The sequence below is a fragment of the Salvelinus alpinus genome, chromosome 13 (genome assembly GCF_045679555.1).
Source record: "Salvelinus alpinus chromosome 13, SLU_Salpinus.1, whole genome shotgun sequence".
NCBI classification, from domain to species: domain Eukaryota; kingdom Metazoa; phylum Chordata; class Actinopteri; order Salmoniformes; family Salmonidae; genus Salvelinus; species Salvelinus alpinus.
In genome coordinates this window covers 44,068,824-44,091,934 of record NC_092098.1, presented here as the reverse complement: position 1 = coordinate 44,091,934, position 23,111 = coordinate 44,068,824, and the positions used below count along the sequence as shown (strand labels likewise).

General features: G+C 44.5%; 2 protein-coding genes across 3 annotated transcripts in view; one reads left to right on the top strand and one right to left on the bottom strand.

The window, feature by feature from the left end:
- Positions 1-4,729: 4,729 nt before the first annotated feature.
- On the top strand, positions 4,730-19,563 carry LOC139537755 (organic cation/carnitine transporter 2-like). The gene is made up of 10 exons (XM_071339491.1): positions 4,730-5,596; positions 12,196-12,299; positions 12,582-12,736; positions 12,856-13,027; positions 13,261-13,387; positions 13,544-13,641; positions 14,367-14,581; positions 14,827-15,009; positions 15,170-15,305; positions 15,468-19,563. The coding sequence occupies exons 1-10, from the start codon at positions 5,204-5,206 to the stop codon at positions 15,526-15,528; spliced, it is 1,644 nt and encodes a 547-aa protein (XP_071195592.1). The 5' UTR covers positions 4,730-5,203; the 3' UTR covers positions 15,529-19,563.
- Positions 17,804-23,111, bottom strand: part of slc22a21 (solute carrier family 22 member 21) — an 18,231-nt gene continuing 12,923 nt past the window's right edge. For both annotated transcript variants that reach the window (XM_071339488.1, XM_071339490.1), the window contains exons 9-10: positions 19,890-20,025; positions 17,804-19,394 (exon numbers count right to left, since the gene is read on the bottom strand). In XM_071339488.1, coding sequence (XP_071195589.1) covers positions 19,325-19,394; positions 19,890-20,025 — 206 coding nt within the window. In that variant the 3' untranslated portion in view covers positions 17,804-19,324. The remainder of the gene's footprint in view (positions 19,395-19,889; positions 20,026-23,111) is intronic.

Genomic DNA, 23,111 nt, shown 5'->3' with positions numbered 1-23,111 from the left:
ATAATTTCTCAGGTGACAGTATCTACAGTACACTAAGGTTTGGTTTGGAACTGGGCATATCTTTTATTACCCAAGTCAAGTGCACTGGGTTTGTGACTATGTAATAGGCCATATAATAATGATGTTTTATATTATAGTGATGTTAACATACCTTTGGGATGTGTACGTACAGTTGAAGTCGGAAGTTTACATACACTTAAGTTGGAGTCATTAAAACTCTATTTTCAACCACTCCGCAAATTTCTTGTTAACAAACTATGGTTTTGGCAAGTCGATTAGGACATCTACTTTGAGCATGACACAAGTCATTATTCCAACAATTGTTTACAGACAGATTATTTCACTTGTAATTCACTGTATCACAATTCCAGTGGGTCAGAAAATTCCAGAAAATGTCATGGCTTTAGAAGCTTCTGATAGGCTAATTGACATCATTTGACTCAATTGGCGGTGTACCTGTGGATGTATTTCAAGGCCTACCTTCAACCTCAGTGCCTCTTTGCTTGACATCGTGGGAAAATCAAAATAAATCAGCCAAGACCTCAGAAAAAAATTGTAGACCTCCACAAGTCTGGTTCATCCTTGGGAGCAATTTCCAAACGCCTGAAGGTACCACGTTCATCTGTACAAACAATAGTAAGTATAATAGTAAGTATAAACACCATGGAACCACGCAGCCGTCATACCGCTCAGGAAGGAGATGCGTTCTGTCTCCTAGAGATGAACGTACTTTGGTGCAAAAAGTGCTAATCAATCCCAGAACAGCAAAGGACCTTGTGAAAATGCTGGAGGAAAAAGGTACAAACGTATCTATATCCACAGTAAAACGAGTCCTATATCAACATAACCTGAAAGGCCGCGCAGCAAGGAAGAAGTCATTGCTCCAAAACCCCCATAAAAAAAGCCAGACTACGGTTTGCAACTGCACATGGGGACAAAGAACTGTTTGAACTATAGAACTGTTTGGCCATAATGACCATCATTATGTTTGGAGGAAAAAGGGGGATGCTTGCAAGCCAAAGAACACCATCCCAATCGTGAAGCACGGGGGTGGCAGCATCATGTTGTGGGGGTACTTTGCTGCAGGAGGGACTGGTGCACATCACAAAATAGATGGCACCATGAGAGAGGAAAATTATGTGGATATATTGAAGCAACATGGCATACATCATCCAAGATGGCGTAGCAGTCAGACGTCTTTGTCCTTCGTCTTGTCATGTATAAATCTTTTTATATATTTTTCTTCGCATATCTTTTTTATATTTTTCTAAACCTCAACTTCAAAATACTCTCCTACAAACCGCCTCACCCAATGTGGTGTGGATCTGTTTTTTCTAAAGTGTTTTTATTTACCTCGGAACCGGAATCCCCCAACAAAAGCTAGCCAGCTCACTAGCTACTAGCTAGTAGTCAGCTAACCACTGCTAGCGGTCATCAGTGAACCTTTAGCTCAGAAAGCTCTCGCCAGTTTGTACAACGCGACTCAAACCAGAGCACACCGGAACTATTTTCTCTCCATATCCCCGGATTACTATCGCAAGCTCTGAACCTTTTCACCTGGATCATCGCAGCTAGCTAGCTGCAATCCGAGTGACTACTCCTGGCTAACATCTGTCCCGAAGCAAGCACCAATTAGCCTGGAGCTATCCCATGCTAGGCCCATTCTCCCGGCTAGCTGAAGAAGCCCATCAGCCACTCCTGGGCTACAATACCCGGACCCCTTCTACTGCCGGTACGGGGCACGGAACCCCGCCGATCCTTCACGACTGGACTACCGAAGTAACCTGCTCGAGGGGGTACTCAACTGGCCCCTATGTCGTGACGTCCCCTGAATGTCCATCTGCTAGCCTGCTAGCCGTGGCCAGCTAGCTGCTAGCCGTGGCCAGCTAGCTGCTAGCTACGGCCCGCTAGCTGTCTAGAGCATATTGGACTGTTAGCTGAATAGATCCATATGCACATTTCTTGGGCCACTATACCTATTTTGCCAATTGAACTTGGACCCCTCTGCTACTCGGAACCCTACTAATCCATCACGACTGGTCTATCGACGTCACCGCACGCGGAAGCTAAAACAGACTTTCCTCCATTGCGACGTCCTTTTAAGGCCCTTCTGCCAGCTTGCTAGCTCCGGCCTGCTAGCTGTCTGAATCGCCGTGTCTCCAGCCAGCCCAACCACTCACTGGACCCCTATGTTCACTCGGCTACGCATGCCTCTCCCCAATATCATTATGCCTTGTCCACTACTGTCCTGGTTAGTGATTATTGTCTTATTTCACTGTAGAGCCTCTAGCCTTGCTCAATATGCCTTAACCAACCATTTAGTTCCACCTCCCACATATGTGGTGACATCACCTGGTTTAAACGTCTCTAGAGACAATATTTCTCTCATCATTACTCAATGCCTAGGTTACCTCCAATGTACTCACATCCTACCATATCTTTGTCTGTACATTATGCCTTGAATCTATTCTACCGCGGCCAGAAACCTGCTCCTTTTACTCTCTGTTCCGAACGTACTTGACGACCAGTTCTGATAGCCTTTAGCCGTACCCTTATCCTACTCCTCCTCTGTTCCTCTGGTGATGTAGAGGTTAATCCAGGCCCTGCAGTGCCTAGCTCCACTCCTACTCCCCAGGTGCTCTCAATTGTTGACTTCTGTAACCGTAAAAGTCTTGGTTTCATGTATGTTAACATTAGAAGCCAAATCCCTAAGTTTGTTTTATTCACTGCTTTAGCACACTCTGCCAACCCGGATGTCTTAGCCGTGTCTGAATCCTGGCTTAGGAAGACCACCAAAAAAACGGTGTTGCAATTTACTGCAGAGATAGCCTGCAGAGTTCTGTTCTACTATCCAGGTGTGAATGTTGACGTGTTTAATGGTCTTGCTCACATCTTCTACGGAGAGCGTGATCACACAGTCATCCGGAACAGCTTGGGCTCTCAAGCATGTTTCAGTGTTACTTGACTCAAAGCGAGCATAAAATGCATTTAGCTCGTCTGGTAGGCTCGCGTCACTGGGCAGCTCGCGGCTGGGTCTCCCTTTGTAGTCCGTAATAGTTTGCAAGCCCTGTCACATCCAAAGAGCATCAGAGCCGGTGTAGTAGGATTCAATCTTAGTCCTGTATTGACGCTTTGCCTGTTTGATGGTTCGTCTGAGGGCATAGCGGGATTTCTTTTAAGCGTCCGGTTTAGAGTCCCGCTCCTTGAAAGCAGCAGTTCCAACATTTAGCTCGTTGCGGATGTTGCCTGTAATCCATGGCTTCTGGTTGGAATATGTAAGTACGGTCACTGTGGGGACAACGTCGTCGGTCCACTTATTGATGAAACCGGTGACTGAGGTGGTATTCTCCTCAATGCCATTGGATGAATCCCGGAACATATTCCAGTCTGTGCTAGCAAAACAGTCCTGTAGCGTAGCATCCGCATCATCTGACCACTTCCGTATTGAGCGGGTCACTGGTACTACCTGCTTTAGTTTTTGCTTGTAAGCAGGAATCAGAAGGATAGAAGGATATGGGAAACACCTTATCTCTGTTTGTCCTCCCCTCTATCCCCTCCCTCTCTTTTCTCCTGTCATCTGCTTGAAAACTTTTAAGAGAGAGGGAAATAGAGAGACATGAGAGGTTAAAATCTTAGGGACAATTCTAAGGGGCAATTATTGAAATGAACACCATGCAAGAGGCTACAAAGATTGTGTGTGTGTCCTGTCCCCACGAGTTGGTTTTCTCTTCCAGCAGTCTGGTTGGAGTCTCTTCTTTTCTATTCGTTGGCTTCAGTGGTGTACATCCCCCTCTCCTTTCCTCTTTTTCAACTTCTCCCCCACGTTCACAAGGAAGCAATTGTGTACCATGTTAATTACACTGTATTATTGATCTACTAGTGTCACAAGTGACAAAATGTTTACCATTCATTTTTACTGTGTTAAAATTGAATTAGGTTCCCTAACATTTCTGTGTAATATACAATAAACTAGAGTTGTTCCAATATTGTGCTTTGCAATGTTAATGAAATGGATTAGTGATCCACCAGTAGCAAACATGACAATGTTTACCATACATTTTTATTTATTTATTTATTATTTATTTATTAAATTGAATAAGGTTCCCTAACATTTCATTTTAATATACAGTACACATTTATTTTCCAATGTTGGAGCTGGCATAATACGGAAATGTTATGTTTTTCAATGTTAATGACAATGGATTATTGATCTGCTAATGGCACACATATAAAAATAACTATACCAGTCATTTTTACAGTGATATTTTCTCACACAGGGGTCATCAAAGTTCACTAATATAAATACTTAAAATAACGAATATTGGGATGGACCAAGAAAATATAGTTATTTAACACTTTTTAAAATGTGTAATCTCTCTTTAATGAAATACCCCCCCCCAAAAAAAAGTATCATATCAAGCTCTCTTAGATCTTGCTGTGTTGTGAGCGTGTGTGTTTGCAAAATATTACCCCGTTAGGCTACTGCCTCACTCTACCCGTGATATCACAGGAATTTTTAATTAAGCGTGAAAATGTATTTGGTATAATTTTGATTAAGGAACATTGAATAAGTGTGCTTCAAACTGTTTGCTTGGAATGATTAACAGCCATCGTGCATGAGAGTGCATCTGACTCAGTTTCCAAAACAGAAAACACTCTGTACCGTAAAGTGTTGTGTATTCACGCACAAACATTCACTGCAAACTGAAGAACAGTGTCGGCTCACTTGACTGTAGTCTCACTGTGGGAAGGTCTAGGCCAGCTAGGTACAGTAATAAGACTCTGATTCGGCTATATTAAACAACCTATCTTACATCTGGGCGCAGCTTACACTTCTAAAAATGGGTCATTCTAGTTGAGGAAGTTTTTAGATACAGGCCAGGTTGGTTTAAGGTTGGCTGTTTTGGTCCCAGTCTGATAGTGTCTGAGGGAGTGCCAGTCAGTCACACAGATGTGGACAGTAAGTCGATGCTAGAGGCTGTAAATCATTAGTGTGATGGGGTTATGTAGACAAAGGTCAGAGCAGAGAATGAAAAGAGTGTTCCCTAGCTGACTTAGATTCCTGGCTGCCATTGACTCATTATTATCCTAGAGATCAACAGTGTTGAGGGGAGGAAGCCAGGCAGCGGTTAAAGTTTACAGGTTACAGCTGCAGCTTTACTACGCTACAACACCCAGCCATGAGAGGAGGCCGTCGCTCAGCATGAGAGGCTATGAGGATAACACAGCCTTCCTGGGGGAGTGGGGACCCTTTCAACAGACTGTCTTCTTTCTGCTCTGTGCCAGCACCATTCCCAACGGATTCAGTGCCTTCTCCGTCATCTTTCTAGGGGACAGCCCCCCGCACCACTGTTTTGTCCCAGACTCGGGCAACCTGAGCGAGGCATGGAGGAAGGCCATAATTCCCATAAAGGTGGTGAACGGACAGGAGGAGGAGAGCAAGTGCAGCAGATACAGGCTGGATGTGGTCAGAAACCTGTCTGCTCTGGACTACATCCCCGGCCTGAACGTCAACCTCACTGGGGTGGAGCAGGAGGGCTGTGTGGATGGATGGAGCTACAGCAAAGATATATACCAGTCCACCATAGTCACTGAGGTGAGTATACACACATTATCTCTCTATAAGCTGCTCCTGAAAATGCCCAGGGCAGTTGGTGGCTGATTCTGACCCGAGTGAAGAGTGCTTAGATGGAAGGTAATTCCCATTTTATGCACTTTTCTCTCCATGCTATTCTGACCATGAACATAAAGGGATACTTTGGGATTTTGGCAATCAAGCCCTTTATCTACTTTCTCAGAGTCAGATTAACTTGTGGATTCCATTTTTATGTCTCTGTGTGCAGTTTGAAGGAAGTAACAAGCCCCCTACCTGTACTTCCCACAGAAACCACAGTTTTTTCTCGCAACCCTGTCCCTGGTTGCCACTACTCTTGCTTAAAAAAAGGTTATATTTTAACAAACCTAACACAATGGTAAATCTAAGCGCAGGCGGTAGCGCTATAGGTTCAGGAGTGGGTCAGGAATATTTTTGCTATTTTCATTATCACAATTATCGGCACACTTGCTGGCATTCGTGCAAAATGGGTGAGATTTGATGAATAAACAACTTGTGGGTGTGTCGAGGCTTGGCCCCTCACTTGGCCAATCAGAACGTGCTCTATGGAGAAATATGTAGTTGCTTCAGGTTGTGTATTTACAGTCTTATGTATTGCATTGGAATCAAGTACAGTTCCAACGTTAGTCCATTATAGTTTGTTAAATGGCTTACAGAAACAAAATAACAAAATGTAGACCTATCCCATATTTGCTACATTATATATACAAAAGTATGTGGACACCACTTCAAATTAGTGGATTCGGATATTTCAGCCACACCCGTTGCTGACAAGTGTAGAAAATCGAGCACACAGCCATGCAATCTCCATAGACAAACATTGGCAGTAGAATGGCCTTACTGAAGAGCTCAGTGACTTTCAACGTGGCACTGTCATAGGATGCCACCTTTCCAACAACTCAGTTCATCAAATTTCTGCCCTGTTACAGCTGCCCCGGTCAACTGTAAGTGCTGTTATTGTGAAGTGGAAACAGCTAGGAACAACAACGGCTCATCCGCAAAGTGGTAGGCCACACAAGCTCAAAGAACGGGACCGCCGAGTGCTGAAGCGCGTAATACGTAAAAATCGTCTGTCCTCACTACCAAGTTCCAAACTGCCTCTGGAAGCAAAGTCAGCACAAGAACGGTTCGTCGGGAACTTCATGAAATTGGTTTTCGTAGCCGAATAGCCGCAGATCACCATGCACAATGCCAAGCGTCGCCGGAGTGGTGTAAAGTTCATCACCGAAGTGATGAATCACGCTTCACCATCAGGCAGTCCGATGGACGAATCTGGGTTTGGCGGATGCCAGAAGAACGCTACCTGCCCCAATGAAAAGTGCGAGGGCTTACATGTGTTACATATATATACTGTATGTTACAGGAGAAGGTAAATTTGGGAAATATATACGTTCCCCATAACAAATTTGAAACAGGACAGGAGCCAGCATATATTACAAGTTAAATCAGTTGACAGACAGTGAGCTGGTATGGGTTGTATCAGGACAACTTATCTGGGAAACAAATAACACAAAATGATTCAAGATAGACTGGGGCTGTTTTTCATGGATTGGGATAGGCCCCTTAGTTCCAGTGAAGGGAAATCTTACCGCCACAACATACAATGACATTCTAGACAAACTGTGTGACAACAGTTTGGGGAAGGCCCTTTCCTGTTTCAGCATGACAATGGCCCCTTGCACAAAGCGAGGTCCATACAGAAAGGGTGTCGAGGATCAGTGTGGAAGTACTTTACTGGCCTTACACAGAGCCCTTTGTAATGTGCTCAATTTGGCTGGGCAGCCAGCTAGCTCATGGAAGAGTTTTGGTGGTTCCAAACTTCTTTGATTTAAGAATGATGGAGGCCACTGTGTTCTTTGGGACCTTCAATGCTGCAGAAAGGTTTTGGTACTAAGAAAAGTCAGCCAAAACGTAAAACCTTAATGTCAATATGGAGTCAACATTACTTGAGACACACCCAGCATGTTAACGTTAGCCAGTCAACACACTTTGAGTAACGTTAGGTCTTTTTCAATGTAGCTAACTAATTAGTGTTAGCAAACTATATTATTTCTATCTGGATAACCCAACAACTAGCTAGGTAACGTTAGCTAGCTAGGCCTAGCTAGCTATATGCCTGAACTATAGTAATCATGATGATGATGATAACTTTGTAGAGTGTTTATGTTAAAGAGTCATATTATTATTCTTCTCTACCTCATATTCACACAAAGTTTCAGACTCCAGGATGGGAAAATGCTTACAAGAAAGAAACGGACAAAGAAAGTTGGCGATTTCCATTGTTACTTGTAATGTTAAAAATGGACGATAAAGACAATCCCATTTTTCTAAATTAGCAATCTAGGCTATTCACCATACTATAGGCTACAGATTTGAGTAATCCCTTAGAATAGTTATTTTTATGTTTTTGAGTAGCCTGAAAGATTTGTTTAATCTAACAATACAAATCCTTATTATTTTGTAAGAAATGTAAGGTATTTTTACATGTTGCAATACAGTTGACAAAAGTAGAAGCTCAATGAAAATGGCGCCGAAGAGGATGGCTGACGTTTTCATGCCTGTAATCAATTGTGCTATTTTGTTCGTATTTTTGCGTTGTTTGTAACTTATTTTTCAACTTATTTTGTACACTTATTTTGTTGCTGCTACCGTCTCTTATGACTGAAAATAACTTCTGGACATCAGAACAGCGATTACTCACCACAAACTGGAAGAAGCTTTTCCTTTAACGAGTCCAACGAGAAAGATATACTGCTCTCCCGGGAACAGGCCCAGATCCCCGTCACTTGTGTGAAGAAAAGACAGAGGAAAAGAGGACACAGATCAGGCTGCGTTTTGAGAATCCGTAAGGCGAGCGAGTAAACTCCCATTGTCATGAATTCTACTTGCTAACATGCAATCATTGGAAAATAAAGTGGATGACCTTCGATTACGATTATCCTACCAACGGGACATTAACAACTGTAATATCTTATGATTCACCGAGTCGTGGCTGAACGACGACACGGACAATATAGAGCTGTAGGGATTTTCAATGCACCTGCAGAACAGAGAAGCTATGTCTGGTAAGACGAGGGGTGGGGGTGTGTGTCTTTTTGTCAATAGCAGCTGGTGCGCGATGTCTAATATTAAAGAAGTCTTGAGATATTGCTCGCCTGAGGTAGAGTACCTTATGATAAACTGTAGACCACACTGTCTACCAAGAGAGTTCTCATCTATAATATTCATAGCCGTCTATTTACCAACACAGACCGATGCTGGCACTAAGAGCGCACTCAACCAACTCTATAAGGACATAAGCAAACAAGAAAATGCTCATCCAGAAGCGGCGCTCCTAGTGGTCGTGGACGTTAATGCAGGCAAACTTAAATCAGTTTTACCACATTTTTACCAGCATGTCACATGTGCAACCGGAGGGAAAAAAACTCTAGACCACCTTCACTCCACACACAGAGATGCATGCAAAGCTCTCCCCCGCCCTCCATTTGGCAAATCCGACCATAATTCTTTCCTCCTGATTCCTGCTTACAAGCCAACATCCGCATCGAGCTAAAGGCTAGAGCTGCCGCTTTCAAGGAGAGGGACACTAATCCGGACGCCTATAAGAAATCTCACTATGCCCTCAGACGAACCATCAAACAAGCAAAGCATCAATACAGGATTAAGATTTAATCCTACTGCTCCGGCTCTGACACTCGGATGTGGCACGGCTTGAAAACGATTACGTACTACAAAGGGAAACCCGCGAGCTGCCCAGTGACGAGTGCTTACCAGATGAGCTCAATACCTTTAATGCTCGCTTCAAGGCAAGCAACACTGAAGCATGCACGAGAGCACCAGCTGTTCTGGATGACTGTGTGGTAGTCGATGTGAGCAAGACCTTTAAACAGGTCAACATTCACAAAGTCGCGGGGCCAGATGGATTACCAGGACGTGTACTCAAAGCATGCTCGGACCAACTGGCAAGTGTCTTCACTGACATTTTCAACCTCTCCCTGACTGAGTCTGTAATACCTACATGTTTCAAGCAGACCACCATAGTCACTGTGCAATCTCAATCGCACTCCACACTGCCCTTTCCCACCTGGACAAAAGGAACACCTATGTGAGAATGCTATTCATTGACTACAGCTCAGCATTCAACACCATATTGCCCACAAAGCTCATCATTAGGCTAAGGACCCTGGGACTAAACACCTCCCTCTGCAACTGGATCCTGGACATCCTGACGGGCCGCCCCCAGGTGGTAAGGGTAGGCAACAACACATCTGCCACGCTGATCCTCAACACTGGGGATCCTCAGGGGTGTGTACTTAGTCCACTCCTGTACTCCCTGTTCACCCACGACTGCTTGGCCAAACATGACTCCAACACCATCATTAAGTTTGCTGACGACACAACAGTGGTAGGCCTGATCACCGGCAACGATGAGACAGCGTATAGGGAGGAGGTCAGAGACCTGGCAGTGTGGTGCCAGGACAACAACCTCTCCCTCAATGTGAGCAAGACAAAGGAGCTGATCGTGGACTACAGGAAAAAGCGGGCCAAACAGGCCCCCATTAACATCAACAGGGCTGTAGTGGAGCAGGTTGAGAGTTCAAGTTCCTTGGTGTCCACATCTCCAATGATCTTTCATGATCCAAACACACCATGGCAGTCATGAAGAGGGCACGACAACACCTTTTACCCCTCAGGAGACTGAAAAGATTTGGCATGGGTCCCGAGATCCTCAAAAAGTTCTACAGCTGCACCATCGAGAGCATCCTGACCGGTTGCATCACCCCCTGGTATGGCAACTGCTCGGCATCTGACCGCAAGACGCTACAGAGGGTAGTGCATACTGCCCAGTACATCACTGGGGCCAAGCTTCCTGACATCCAGGACCTATATAATAGGCGGTGTCAGAGGAAAGCCCATAAAATTGTCAGACTCCAGTCACCCAAGTCATAGACTTTTTTCTCTGCTACTGCACGGCAAGCGGTATCAAAGCGCCAAATCTAGGACCAAAAGGCTCCCATTCTACCCCAAAGCCATAAGACTGCTGAACAATTTATCAAATGGCCACCGGACTATTACATTGACCACCCCCCCACCCATACATTTGTTTTGCACACTGTTGCTACTCGCTGTTTATTATCTATGCATAGTCACTTCCCCCTTTAGTCACTTTAGTTTATTTGGTAAATATTTTCTTAACTCTTCTTGAACTGCACTGTTGGTTAAGGGTTTGTAAGTAAGAATTTCATGGTAAGGTCTACTCTTGTTGTATTCGGCGCATGTGACAAATAAAGTTTGATTTGATCAATTTGTTTGCAGGTATTTTCACTTGATAACGAGTAATAAGTAAATATATAGAAATTGCTATAGGTTTTTTGTAACAACTAGCGACAACCTTGTACTTATGCAGATATTACAGATATGTACTCTGTGCTGTATTAGTGTGTTTATTTTCTCACTTGGATGGTGCTTTCAGAAGTTGACGATTAGATTGTCAGAATGGGTAACATACTTTTTGGTACACAATAATTACAAGTAAGTACACTTCCAGATACACTTCATTTTAACTAGCAAAATCCTGTGTAACACCTAGTAATTTTGCAGGTATTACATGTACTCTGTGGTGTACTAGTGTGTTTTTCCTCCCATTTGGATGGTGCTTCCTGAATCCTTCAAATAAGGGCCAGGTTATCAGGGTGGGTAATGTACTATGTAAGTACACATTAATTACAAGTAAGTATCCCTCAAGATACACTTCATTTTAACTAGCTAAATACTGTGTAACATATAGTAATTACATTGTACTTATGCAGATAATACATGTACTCTGTGTTGTACTTGAGGGGTTATCCTCTCACTTGGATGGTAACGAGGTTCAGGTTGTCATAATGGGTAATGTACACATTAATTATAAATTATTATTTAAATTATAATCTGGGATGACAGCCGTATGGTAGACCCCAGTCAGTGAGATTGACCTACTGTATATCTGATCTGTTTTTGTAAACTCAACCAAGTTAAACCAGATAGTTCACTTTTTGGGGGCAAGTGCTAGCAACAACATTGAGTAGAGATTTTGACTGTAATAAGGACCCATGAAAATGAAGTGTTACCGAAAGGGGTGAATTCCTAAGTGGGAATTGTCCCCTACGATTCTTTGAGGATGTGGAAATACAATATATTATGCTTTAAAAGATCAGGATGACCTCAGGTAAATGAGTGACTTTACTACTCTAGTATCTCATTCTACTCACAGAATGATTGTCTATGTTCAAAACCATGTGACCATAACATCAGCATGAGGTGTGAAGAGGTTCCTCAACAGACCAAAGTCAGTTAGGTCATCACATGACAAAGAGAAATGCAAGCCTGAGTAACAACACCTAGACAGACAACATGGAATGCTCCCCCCCTCACTCCATAGAAGCCTTTAATAGAACCAGCATGTCTGAACTTGATTTGTCTGATGGGAATTTTCTGTTGTATGTTGATGCACTGAAGTTTGCACCATTGACTGTTCACCCAATATGTATAACAATCAATATTTTTTTTCTCACTATTCCCTGAATGCTGTTGTGTTTCAGTTTGACTTAGTGTGCAATGACAAATGGAAGCAGCCATTCACTTCCTCTGTGTACTTCCTTGGGGTGCTGTGTGGCTCCTTCTTCTCTGGACAGCTCTCTGACCGGTACTCCACCTCATGATGATCACTAAACAGCAAGGACGCATCCCAAATGGAACACTTTTACCTTTATAGTGCACTATAGTTCATAGTGCACTAGTTCATAGTGCACTATAAAGGAATAAAGTGGGATGGGGTGCAGCCTAATCTTTGTTGATCTGTATGGATGGACTGACTAGACTTATTGGCAGCTTCATAAAATCCACAATAACATCTTTGGAATACTAACTCTTTGACTGAAGAAAGTCCCCTCTCTTCTGATCTCTAAGTCCCTTGTGTGTTTAATAGGTTTGGGCGAAAGCCTGTCCTTTTTGTGACCATGGCAGTCCAGACACTCTTTACCTTTGTTCAAGTCTTTTCTCAGTCCTGGGAAATGTTCTCAGTCCTCTTCTTCATTGTGGGACTGGGGCAAATATCCAACTATGTGGCAGCGTTCGTATTGGGTGAGTCATGCAAATCACAGGTTTAAGTGATGCCATTCTTACAATCTTGGGTGAAATATAGTAAAACTGTAATAAAGCCTCATGTCTGGATTTCTTTGTTTATTTATTGCTTTATTCAGGCACAGAAATCTTGACGGCCAAAGTGCGTGTCCTATACGTTACACTGGGGGTGTGTCTGTTCTTTGCCTTCGGCTACATGATGCTGCCTCTCCTGGCATTCTTCATCCGGGACTGGAGGTCGCTCCTTCTGGTTATGTCCGTGCCTGGCCTGGTATACATCCCCCTCTGGTGGTAGGTCATGGGTAACACACCTTAGACATCAACCAAAGGTCACAGGCAACAGTCTTCATTCATAAACGGTCACAAAATGCATAGACATTTTTACATGAGAAATAAACTGTACATGAGAAAATAGTTCTGAAATAGGATATAGATCCTTCCTCATTCTTGGCTTATTTTAATCATGTTTATGAAACCTAGTGTATTGTTTTGAACATTTACTTCAAAAAGTCATTGTGCAACAGGTTCATCCCAGAGTCCCCCAGATGGCTGCTCTCTCAGGGAAGAGTGGAGGAGGCTGAGGCCATACTGAGAGATGCTGCCAGGAGGAACAGAGTCACAGCACCAGAGGTCATCTTTGAGGAGTCAGAGGTACCTCCTTATTAAAGTACTAAGCAGGTGCATCTGACTGACATCATAATCTCTATGAGATGGAATCAATGATTCATTTTGTGGCATTTAATTTTATCCTTCACATTTGGAAAGGCAACGCAGATGAATGTGTGCTACTAACACTATGATTTACAGGGTGAAGAGAAACCTAAACCTGAGGAACATCACAGTCCTCTGGACCTCCTGAAGACTAGCAACATTCGTCAAATCACCCTCATATTGGCTCTAGTGTGGTGAGCATCCATGAAAGTTCACACGATCACACGGGGACACTCCCGAAGTCTACTCTTTTGAACCCTATCTTGTGATCATGGCATGCCATTCAGACATATGTAAAGCATTATTTACAGGGAAGTTATACCTGCAGGGACAGTTAGGATCCGCTTCTAACTGACTGGCCTATTGCCATGATCTTCAGTCTGTGAATATCTTTGACCACAGCCATAGTAGCCATGGTTACGGTAGCATGATGTAACAGTAGAAGCTGTTCTTGGTTTCTCGCAGTCATAGACTGAATTGTACACCAACTTACAATAATACATGATAGTAACATGATTGTAACATGATGTATTTACTTTACACAACCAGCTCATCCCAGGACAGATGTTTGACAACAGGGGGGTTGCATGTGGAAGTGCATATGTTGAGAGATACTTAACTACACAAGTCAATGTTTGACGAGGTTAACAGATAGTAACAATGTTAATGTGTCAACAGTTCGAAAGATCAGGTTGAAGGGGCAACTAAGAAACAAAAGAATGTTATCCAAAACGTTATGCAAAACCTGGTTAACGAAGCAACCTTGACCATACCACTTCACTCTGCCTCTCCACAATACTATGTACTGTAGGCCTACAGTGGCTTTACCTGGCTGTCCTCACCTATTGGGAAAAGTCTCACTTCAGACGGCTGATATTTGCATTGTTTTCATGTTTCATACTTTCAATGTGCTATCCAGGTTCACCCTGAGTATGGGCTACTTCGCCATATCCCTGAACACATCCCGTCTCCATGGAGACCCCTACGTGAACTGTTTCATCTCTGCTGCCATCGAGGTGCCTGCTTACGCCATCAGCTGGCTCTTCTTGCGCTACCTACCCAGGAGGATATCTGCCTCTGCTAGCATGCTGCTAGGAGGGGGAGCGCTCTACTTCATCCAGCTGGTACCGCCAAGTAAGACTGTGTACCAAATGGCACCCTATTTCCCCATAGGGCTCTGGTCAAAAGGAGTGCTCTATAAAGGGAATAGGGTGTCATTTGGGATGCACCCAGAAACTAGCCTGACTCGCAGTTCTTGGTCCCACAATACAGTATCATAACCTTGAAAAAGATCACCAATAGTGCACAAATAACAAAAAGGCACACAAAAAAAGATTTAGGCTTTGATTAACAATACCATATGTATCTCTCTGGCCCAGGTCTACCTAGCCTATCCATAGCCCTGGAGATGTTGGGTAAGTTTGGCATGGCCATTGGTACTGCACTGATGTATGCCTACACTGGAGAGCTGTATCCCACAGTGATCAGGAACACTGCGTTAGGCTCCTGTGCCATGATCTCTCGGGTAGGCAGTATCATCGCTCCCTACATCATGACCTTGAGTGAGTGTTTATTTTAAATGCAACAATTGACCACACGGTGGTGCTTAAAAGAGCCACATTCATATTCTGCTTTTCTGGCTATATATTATGTCAAGTCCCTTGCAATGTTTGAAATACATGAATAATTGTGTTCTCTCTCTCTTTCTCTCTCTCTCTGAAGGTACCTATTATAAGTATTTGCCATACATTGTACTGGGGAGTCTTCTTGTGCTGTCAGCTATGGCCATTCCCCTTTTACCAGAGAGCTTTGGCCATCCTCTACCAGAGACCATTAAGCAGATGCACAAACGAGAGTGGTGAGCAATACGCATCACCTCATACTGTAGTTTAGTTTATTGGTCTTTCAGCATTATTACACATTATTTATGAAACAGTTGTTATTAAAACACTGAATGACTCAGCTGATGTTGATTATGAGTGAAAACAATCCTTTAATAGTGTGTTAATCTTTCCTACAGGCTAAAGTGCCCATCTCTGAAGAGGATGAGACCTGAACAGCCCAATGATGAAGCCAAATGACACTAGATTGTGATTACTTTATAACTGCTTTGAAAATACACTAAAAGTATGTGGACACCGTTTCAAATGACTGGATATGGCTTTTTCAGCCACACCGGTTTCTGACACGTGTATACAACTGAGCACACATCCATGCAATCTCCATAAACCTACATTGGCAGTAGAATGGCCCTTACTGAAGTGCTCAATTACTTTCAACGTACCACCTTTCGCCCAGGATACCACAAGTCAGTTAGTCAAATTTCTGCCCTGCTAGAGCTGCCCTGTTCAACTGTAAGTGCTGTTATTGTGAAGTGGAAATGTCTAGGAGCAACAACGGCTCAGCCGCGAAGTGGTAAGCCACACAAGAACTGTTCGTCGGGAGCTTAATGAAATGGGTTTCCATGGCCAAGCAGCTCTACACAAGCCTGAGATCACCATGTTTAATGCCAAACGTCGGCTGGAGTGGTGTAAAGCTCGCCGCCAGTGGACACTGGCGCAGTGGAAACGCGTTCTCTGGAGTGATTAATCACGCTTCACCATCTGGCAGTCCGACAGAAGAATCTGGGTTTGGCGGATGCCAGGAGAACGCTACCTACCCCAATGCATAGTGCCAACTGTAAAGTTTGGTGGAGGAGGAATAATGGTCTGGGGCTGTTTTTCATGGTTTGGGCTAGGCCCCTTAGTTCCAGTGAAGGGAAATCTTAACGCTACAGCATAAAATGACATTCTAGACAATTCTGTGCTTCCAACTTTGTGTCAACAGTTTGGGGAAGGCCTTTTCCTGTTTCAGCATGACAATGTCCCTGTGCACAAAGCAAGGTCCATACAGAAATGGTTTGTTGAGATCGGTGTTGACTGGCCTGCACAGAGCCCTGACATCAACCCCATCGAACACCTTTGAGATTAATTGGACTGCCGACTGCGACCATGGCCTAATCGCCCAACATCAGTGCCCGACCTCATTAATGCTCTTGTGGCTGAATGGAAGCAAGTCCCTGCAGCAATGTTTCAACATCTAGTGGAAAGCCTCCCCAGAAGAGTGGAGGCTGTTATACCTGCAAAGGGGGACCAACTCCCTATTAATGCCCATGATTTTGGAATGAGATGTTCAATGAGCAGGTGTCCACATACTTTTGGCCATACAGTGTATTTTATTTGGTGTTTTGTCCAGTGAAAATATACATTATTTTTCTTACATTTTGTATTGCGTTGATCATGCCATAGATTGTATAAGACAAGTGTTTATTGTTGGCTTTCATATGAATTTCTTCATAGCGTGTTAATTGAAAAAGTTGACACTTTGCTTAACCTAGATGAAGGAAAAAGAGTCATTTTAAATTAAATGTAGGACGTCTTTCGAGGAGAGGCTTTGATACCAAGAGTCTGCCAATGCAATTTTGAATTTGTTATTTGGTTATCAAGAAGCCAAGAAAACACTCCTGGCCTCCCGAGTGGTGGTCTAAGACACTGCATCGCAGTGCTAGCTGTGCCACTAGAGATACTGGTTTAAGTCCAGGCTCTGTCGCAGCTGGCCACAACTGGGAGACCCATGGGGCGGTGCATAATTGGCCCATCTTCATGAGGGTTTGGCCGGCAGGGATGTTCTTGTCCCATCGCGCACTAGCGACTCCTGTGGCGGGCCGGGCGCAATGCACGCTGACACGGTCGCCAGGTGTACAGTGTTTCCTCCAACACATTGGTGCGGCTGGCTTCCGGGTTAAGCGGGCATTGTATCAAGAAGCAGTGCGGCTTGGCTGGGTTGTGTTTCAGAGGACGCACGGCTCTCGACCTTCGCCTCTCCCGAGTACGTACAGGAGTTGCAGCGATGGGACAAGACTGTAACTACCAATTGGATACCACAAATTTTTTAAAGACACTTATACCAATTCTCAATGCAATGTAAGAACAAAAACTCTGCTCAAACTCTAATATATACAGTACCAGTCAAAGGTTTGGACAAACCTACTCATTCAAGGGTTTTTCTTTATTTTTACTATTGTTTTGGTTACTACATGATTCCATGTGTGTTCTTTCATAGTTTTGATGTTTTCACTATTCTACAATGTAGAAAATAGTGAAAATAAATAAAAACCCTTGAATGAGTAGGTGTGTCCAACCTTTTGACTGGTACTTGTATATATATATTACAAATATATATTTGCTGTCTTTATGTTGATCAAAAAACAAAAAAACATGAGCTGGCACACACCCAGAATAATAGTTTGTGTGGAGGTGCTGACTAACGGCGAATAAACTATAAACTATCAAAATAAAGAAAGTCCCACACTCCAGGTGTAATCTCCCAGCAATTTAATGGGTATTTACCAACGTTTCAGCATCACTGTGCCTTCCTCAGGGTAATGTCATGAATACTTGAACCAGGTTATGTAGACAAACAGTGCAATTAGTGTAACCAATGACAATAGTGAGGGGTGTGTCATAATGGTTAAGTTAATTAAAATTAATGAAACTGTTAAAAAATAGTAAATGGCATATTAAATATATTATGCTATTGTTATCATATAGAAACATAATGGAATATTGTACATCATATTAGCATCAAAATACATTATTGTTTCATTCAATTTCACATAATAATTTTGTATATCAATTTTGTTACATGTAATCTTTTGGTTCAACCTTAATATATAAATGTTTATGTTGATATTTTTCTGAGAAGCTGTGAAAGGGCTAATCTCTGCATTTGACTATGAATTCATTATTTTGTTAGGACATTCGTTGTTGTCCTCTAGCTCTGTGAGGTAAAAATCCTAGCAAGAGTCTATATAAAAATAAAACATGTGCAGTTATAAAATCAGTGAGTACAAATAAAGTACAGTTGAAGTCGGAAGTTTACATACACTTAGATTGGAGTCATTAAAACTTGTTTTACAACCACTCCACATATTTCTTGTTAACAAACTATAGTTTTGGCAAGTCGGTTAGGACGTCTACTTTCTGCATGACACAAGTCATTTTTCCAACGATTGTTTACAGACAGATTATTTCACTTTATAATTCACTGTATCACAATTCCAGTGGGTCAGAAGTATACATACACTAAGTTGATTGTGCCTTTAAACAGCTTGGAAAATTCCAGAAAATGATGTCATGGCTTTAGAAGCTTCTGATAGTCTTATTGACATCATTTGAGTCAATTGGAGGTGTACCTGTGGATGTATTTCAAGGCCTACCTTCAAACTCAGTGCCTCTTTGCTTGACATCATGGGAAAATCAAAAGACTTCAATCCTATAGAAAATTGGTGGGCATAACTGGAAAAAGCGTGTGCGAGCAAGATGGCCTACAAACCTGACTCAGTTACACCAGCTCTGTCAGGAGGAATGGGCCAAAATTCACCCAACTTATTGTGGGAAGCTTGTGGAAGGCTACCCGAAACGTTTGAGCCAAGTTAAACAATTTAAAAGGCAATGCTACCAAATATTAACTGAGTGTATGTAAACTTCTGACCCACTGGGAATGTGATGAAATAAATAAAAGCTGAAATAAATCATTCTCTCTACTATTATTCTGACATGTCACATTCTTACAATAAAATTGTGATCCTAACTGACCTAAGACAGGTCATTTTTACAAGGATTAAAAGTCAGGAATTGTGAAAAACTGAGTTTAAATGTATTTGGCTAAGGTGTATGTAAACTTTCGACTTCAACTGTAAGTACAAAATATGCTAAATAATACTGATACTTCGCACATATAAAATGCATAGAAAAAGCTTTATAAGCTTCTTGGTTAGTTACACAACTTGGTAATACAAATACATGTTGAAAGAACAACTGCAGTGTCCAGTAGCTGTCACAAAGTATCGGACACATCTTCCTCTCCTGTAGTTTGGCTCAGTTTATACACTGGTCTCTTTTTCCATCTAAGGGAAAGGCAAAAAGGCAAAAAATAGACCATTGACATATCAGACATGCATCATCATCTCAGAAACATCCTCTCTGTAAGTGTGTGATTCTGCTTTCAAGTAAGCTTCAAAGAATGGTTGGTTAATGATAAACTAAGTTGATAAAAATGCTTTTCACATTCACAAAGTTTTGGGTTCAAACTTCTTGAATATAAACTGTTAAATATGAAACATGAAATATTTCCACCTGTACAATTGTAGAGCTCATGTATTATAAGTCCCGTGCCTTTTTGACCAGCTGGGTTGTGTCCCTAGAAACCAACAAAAGAAAACGGACCAAAACATGGAGGGACTACCTGAACTTGTCAATTAAGACTCTTGTTTTCCATTGCAAAAGGTTTTGCTACGGTGTGCACTAAGGAATATGACCCTGTTGTCCCTGTGGCACTGTTACAATACCCTGCCAGCAGAGAGCATCACACATACAGCAGCCTTGGTATTATATGGCCTTACCCTGGGAAGGTCTGCATGTGAGTGATGGTGTCTGGAAGAGGCATACGATGGCTCTCAGGCAGCAGGAGGCTAAGCAACCCAGACAGAGCTGTAAGACTCCCCATTAGAATGTATGGCAGCGACTTGGAACAGCCCCCTGTGTCAAAGACAGCAGCAATACATTTTTTTTCAATTAGATCAGCTCAGAACAATGCTATGAACAAAAGGTGAAGAGACTTAAGAGTGTTTTATGCTCTGCTTCTGCCTGTATGTCTGGCAGAGGAGGCTGGTGGGAGGAGCTATAGGAGGACGTGCTCATTGTAATGAAATGTAATAAATATAACGGTATCAAACAGATCAAACATATGGAAACAACATGTTTGACTCCGTTACATTAACTGCATTCCAGCCATTACAATGAGCTCGTCCTCCTATAGCTCCTCCCACCAGCCTCCTCTGATGTCTGGATGCATAAATCACCAGGTTTGACTGCATTTAACAAGTTTGACCAGGACTGGATACAGTAAAGAGTAAGTGTAAGAAGGTAAAAGGAAGCCCCAGTTGCCAGAGAGAGAGGGGGATGGAGGGGTTCCAAACTCATACAGATTGGACAGGACAGGAGATGGCAGAGTGGACAGAGCCATCACACACATCTGACTAACGAGGGAGAGGGAGGGGATGTGTGTCTACCCAACAGACAGAGAGGACAGAGGAGAGAGGAGAGGGGGGGGATGTGTGTCTACCCAACAGACAGAGAGGACAGAGGAGAGAGGAGGGGGAGGGGGATGTGTGTCTACCCAACAGACAGGACAGAGGAGAGAGGAGGGGGAGGGGGATGTGTGTCTACCCAACAGACAGAGAGGACAGAGGAGAGAGGAGAGGGAGGGGATGTGTGTCTACCCAACAGACAGAGAGGACAGAGGAGAGAGGAGAGAGGAGAGGGGGGGGATGTGTGTCTACCCAACAGACAGAGAGGACAGAGGAGAGAGGAGGGGGAGGGGGATGTGTGTCTACCCAGCAGACAGAGAGGACAGAGGAGAGAGGAGGGGGAGGGGGATGTGTGTCTACCCAACAGACAGAGAGGACAGAGGAGAGAGGAGGGGGAGGGGGATGTGTGTCTACCCAACAGACAGAGAGGACAGAGGAGAGAGGAGAGGGAGGGGGATGTGTGTCTACCCAACAGACAGAGAGGACAGAGGAGAGAGGAAGGGGAGGGGGATGTGTGTCTACCCAACAGACAGAGAGGACAGAGGAGGGGGAGGGGGATGTGTGTCTACCCAACAGACAGAGAGGACAGAGGAGAGAGGAGGGGGAGGGGGATGTGTCTACCCAACAGACAGAGAGGACAGAGGAGAGGGAGGGGGATGTGTGTCTACCCAACAGACAGAGAGGACAGAGGAGAGAGGAGAGGGAGGGGGATGTGTGTCTACCCAACAGACAGAGAGGACAGAGGAGAGAGGAGGGGGAGGGGGATGTGTGTCTACCCAACAGACAGAGAGGACAGAGGAGAGAGGAGAGGGAGGGGGATGTGTGTCTACCCAACAGACAGAGAGGACAGAGGAGAGAGGAGAGGGAGGGGGATGTGTGTCTACCCAACAGACAGAGAGGACAGAGGAGAGAGGAGGGGGAGGGGGATGTGTGTCTACCCAACAGACAGAGAGGACAGAGGAGAGAGGAGGGGGAGGGGGATGTGTGTCTACCCAACAGACAGAGAGGACAGAGGAGAGAGGAGAGGGAGGGGGATGTGTGTCTACCCAACAGACAGAGAGGACAGAGGAGAGAGGAGAGGGAGGGGGATGTGTGTCTACCCAACAGACAGAGAGGACAGAGGAGAGAGGAGAGGGAGGGGGATGTGTGTCTACCCAACAGACAGAGAGGACAGAGGAGAGAGGAGAGGGAGGGGGATGTGTCTACCCAACAGACAGAGAGGACAGAGGAGAGAGGAGAGGGAGGGGGATGTGTGTCTACCCAACAGACAGAGAGGACAGAGGAGAGAGGAGGGGGAGGGGGATGTGTGTCTACCCAACAGACAGAGAGGACAGAGGAGAGAGGAGGGGGAGGGGGATGTGTGTCTACCCAACAGACAGAGAGGACAGAGGAGAGAGGAGAGGGAGGGGGATGTGTCTACCCAACAGACAGAGAGGACAGAGGAGAGAGGAGAGGGAGGGGGATGTGTGTCTACCCAACAGACAGAGAGGACAGAGGAGAGAGGAGAGGGAGGGGGATGTGTGTCTACCCAACAGACAGAGAGGACAGAGGAGAGAGGAGAGGGAGGGGGATGTGTGTCTACCCAACAGACAGAGAGGACAGAGGAGAGAGGAGGGGGAGGGGGATGTGTGTCTACCCAACAGACAGAGAGGACAGAGGAGAGAGGAGAGGGAGGGGGGTGTGTCTACCCAACAGACAGAGAGGACAGAGGAGAGAGGAGAGGGAGGGGGATGTGTGTCTACCCAACAGACAGAGAGGACAGAGGAGAGAGGAGAGGGAGGGGGATGTGTGTCTACCCAACAGACAGAGAGGACAGAGGAGAGAGGAGGGGGAGGGGGATGTGTGTCTACCCAACAGACAGAGAGGACAGAGGAGAGAGGAGAGGGAGGGGGATGTGTCTACCCAACAGACAGAGAGGACAGAGGAGAGAGGAGGGGGAGGGGGATGTGTGTCTACCCAACAGACAGAGAGGACAGAGGAGAGAGGAGAGGGAGGGGGATGTGTCTACCCAACAGACAGAGAGGACAGAGGAGAGAGGAGAGGGAGGGGGATGTGTGTCTACCCAACAGACAGAGAGGACAGAGGAGAGAGGAGAGGGAGGGGGATGTGTGTCTACCCAACAGACAGAGAGGACAGAGGAGAGAGGAGAGGGAGGGGGATGTGTGTCTACCCAACAGACAGAGAGGACAGAGGAGAGAGGAGAGGGAGGGGGATGTGTCTACCCAACAGACAGAGAGGACAGAGGAGAGAGGAGAGGGAGGGGGATGTGTGTCTACCCAACAGACAGAGAGGACAGAGGAGAGAGGAGGGGGAGGGGGATGTGTGTCTACCCAACAGACAGAGAGGACAGAGGAGAGAGGAGAGGGAGGGGGATGTGTGTCTACCCAACAGACAGAGAGGACAGAGGAGAGAGGAGAGGGAGGGGGATGTGTCTACCCAACAGACAGAGAGGACAGAGGAGAGAGGAGAGGGAGGGGGATGTGTGTCTACCCAACAGACAGAGAGGACAGAGGAGAGAGGAGAGGGAGGGGGATG